This window comes from Colobus angolensis, unplaced genomic scaffold (assembly GCF_000951035.1).
Source record: "Colobus angolensis palliatus isolate OR3802 unplaced genomic scaffold, Cang.pa_1.0 Scaffold96, whole genome shotgun sequence".
NCBI classification, from domain to species: Eukaryota; Metazoa; Chordata; class Mammalia; order Primates; family Cercopithecidae; genus Colobus; species Colobus angolensis.
The window spans coordinates 1,393,190-1,395,841 of NW_012123598.1; the positions used below are offsets into that span (position 1 = coordinate 1,393,190).

A 2,652-nucleotide genomic window follows, 5' to 3' on the forward strand; every position below is an offset into this window, starting at 1 on the left:
GTCAATGTTGTAGCTGAGGCTAAGCTTAAGGGGGTGATACTGGGGAGCATCAAGGTTGGGTGTGGGGTCCTAATTGCAAAAGTGCTAGATGCAGGCTGGGAAATGAGAGTTGGAGCGTGACGTGGGATGGGCGGTGAAGGAATAGAGGTGAAAGGAGCGGTGGAGGCCGGGATGCGAATTCACCGTCGAGGCTGAGTGGTCGGGTAAGGGCTGTGGTTACAGGTGAGGAGGTCCCTGGTTTGTTTCAGTTTTGTCCCTTTCTTCCTTTACCCTGAAAGCTCTGCCTGCCACTTCCTTTTTCCCCATCTCCTGTTGGTGTCTCTCTTCCGTGTTTCCCGGCTTTACCTCCAATCTCCGGTTTGGCAAACGTCTCCATCACGTTCCTCTTGGAGGGCTGCGGAGGGTGGGAATAGGGGAGCCCATCTAGAAACAAAGATACAGCATTCACACAGACGTTCGTAGTTATAAGTGGGAGCTGAAGGACGAGAACACACGGACACAAAGACGGGAACGACAGACACTGGGTCCTTCCCGAGGGTGGAGCGGGGGGAGGAGGGAAAGGAGCAGGAAGAATAACGACTGGGGACTCGGCTTAGTACCTGGGTGATGAAATAATCTGTACAACAAACCCTGTGACACAAGTTTTCCTATATAACAAACCTGCACGTGCAAACCCGACCCTAAAATAAAAGTTTAAAAAATAAATAAGGCCGGGCGCGGTGGCTCATGCCTGGAATCCCAGCACTTTGGGAGGCTGAAGGGGGCAGATCTCCTGAGGTCAGGAGTTCAAGGCCAGCCTGGCCAACATGGTAAACCCCATCTCTACTAAAAATACAAAAATGAGCCAGGCACGGTGGTGGGCGCCTATAGTCCCAGCTACTCGGGAGGCTGAGGCAGGAGAATGACTTGAACCCGGGAGGCGGAGGTTGCTGCACTCCAGGCTGGGTGACAGAGAGAGACTCCGTCTCAAAGAAAAAAAAAAAAATTGGGAATAGGGAATGTGACTAGTGTGTGAAGAGCAGAACCCACGGGCGCTCTGCTAAACATCCTGTGATGCACAGGACTGACCCCCACACCAAAGAATTATCCAGCCCCCACTGTCAGCTGTGCCAGAGTTGAGAAGTCATGCTCTACATTCTCTTAGTTTCCCACGTTTGGCAGGAGACAAGGATGAGGAGGCTAGCCGAGGTCACGTGTCACATTCACACTGCGAACGTTCAACTGTCCAGACCCCTATGCACCTCCATGATTCTGTCCTTCGAGATGTAGAACGGGAAGGAGAGGGGAACCTCAGAAAGATTATTTGGTCACGCGAGAAGACAAGATAAGGGGACTAGGGATAAGCAAAGATATGGTGGACGGGAAGCTTGCAAGGATAAATATTGACTATAACAGCCATGACCCATTTCATTTCATTTCTTTTTTTTTTTCCTTTTTGAGATGGAGTCTCTGTCGCCCGGGCTGGAGTGCAATGGTGCCATCTTAGCTCATCTCTGCTCACTGCAACCTCTACCTCCCGGTTCAAGTGATTCTCCTGCCTCAGCCTCCGGAGTAGCTGGGATTACAGGCGCCTGCCATCACACCCAGCTGACACTTGTATTTTTAGTAGACGGGATTTCACCATGTGGGCCAGGCTGGTCTTGAACTTCCAACCTCAGGTGATTCACCTGCCTCGGCCTCCCAAAGTGCTGGGATGACAGGCATGAGCCACCGCACCCAGCTGACCCATTTCATTTCCACCGTATGCCAGACACTTCTAGGAAATTCAAGTGCATTTTCTTGCTGAGTCATACAACTAAATCATGAGATTATTCCATTTATGTCATTTCCAAGTGGAGGAATTTTGTGTGGTCCAATGCAAAGGGAAAATAAGGGACCCATGGGTCAAACAGGATTCAGAATCTTAACTTGGTAACAAAAGAACATTAAACCAATCTGGGGCTCCAGGTGACAGCACAGAAGCTTGAAGGAAATGCATCACTTGCTCAGGGCTCCCCAAATAGTAAGCAGCAGGGCGAGGGCTGGAGTTCACATCTACCAGTTTCCAAAGCCAGGAGAGAGCCGGCAGGGGAGGACGCGGGAGAAGACGTCTAACTCCCCGTTCACTCACCGATGGCCTTCCACAGGTCTAGTATCTCAAGGGCTGTCTCCCTCTTCCGGTCTTGGTCACTCATTTGGGGAAGGCGGAGGACTGGGTGGGGATGGAGAGAGCAAGACCAGGTGGTCGGTTAAGCAGAACTGAAATAACACAAATCCAGCAATTCAATAGCACGGCTCACTCAACACAGTCCCTCCACCAAGCCTGTCGGACCGGGTGCGTGTTGACCGTCCCTACCTACCAGTGGGGAAATTGTGGAGTCACTTGCTCAAAATTATACTGTTGTTGCCGGGCACGGTGGCTCAAGCCTATAATCCCAGCACTTTGGGGGGCTGAGACGGGCAGATCACGAGGTCAGGAGATCGAGACCATCCTGGCTAACGCGGTGAAACCCCGTCTCTACTAAAAATACAAAAAACTAGCCGGGCATGGTGACGTGTGCCTGTCGTCCCAGCTACTCGGGAGACTGAGGCAGGAGAATGGTGTGAACCCGGGAGGCGGAGCTTGCAGTAAGCCGAGATCGCACCACTGCACTCCAGCCTGGGCGACAGAGC

At 52.0% G+C, this 2,652-nt stretch overlaps 1 protein-coding gene across 1 annotated transcript in view; it reads right to left on the reverse strand.

Moving 5' to 3' along the window:
- Positions 1 to 2,652, reverse strand: part of GALP (galanin-like peptide) — a 13,833-nt gene that overhangs the window by 7,417 nt on the left and 3,764 nt on the right. Inside the window, exons 4-5 of the mRNA XM_011932432.1 lie at positions 2,111 to 2,191; positions 346 to 423 (exon numbers count right to left, since the gene is read on the reverse strand). Coding sequence (XP_011787822.1) covers positions 346 to 423; positions 2,111 to 2,191 — 159 coding nt within the window. The remainder of the gene's footprint in view (positions 1 to 345; positions 424 to 2,110; positions 2,192 to 2,652) is intronic.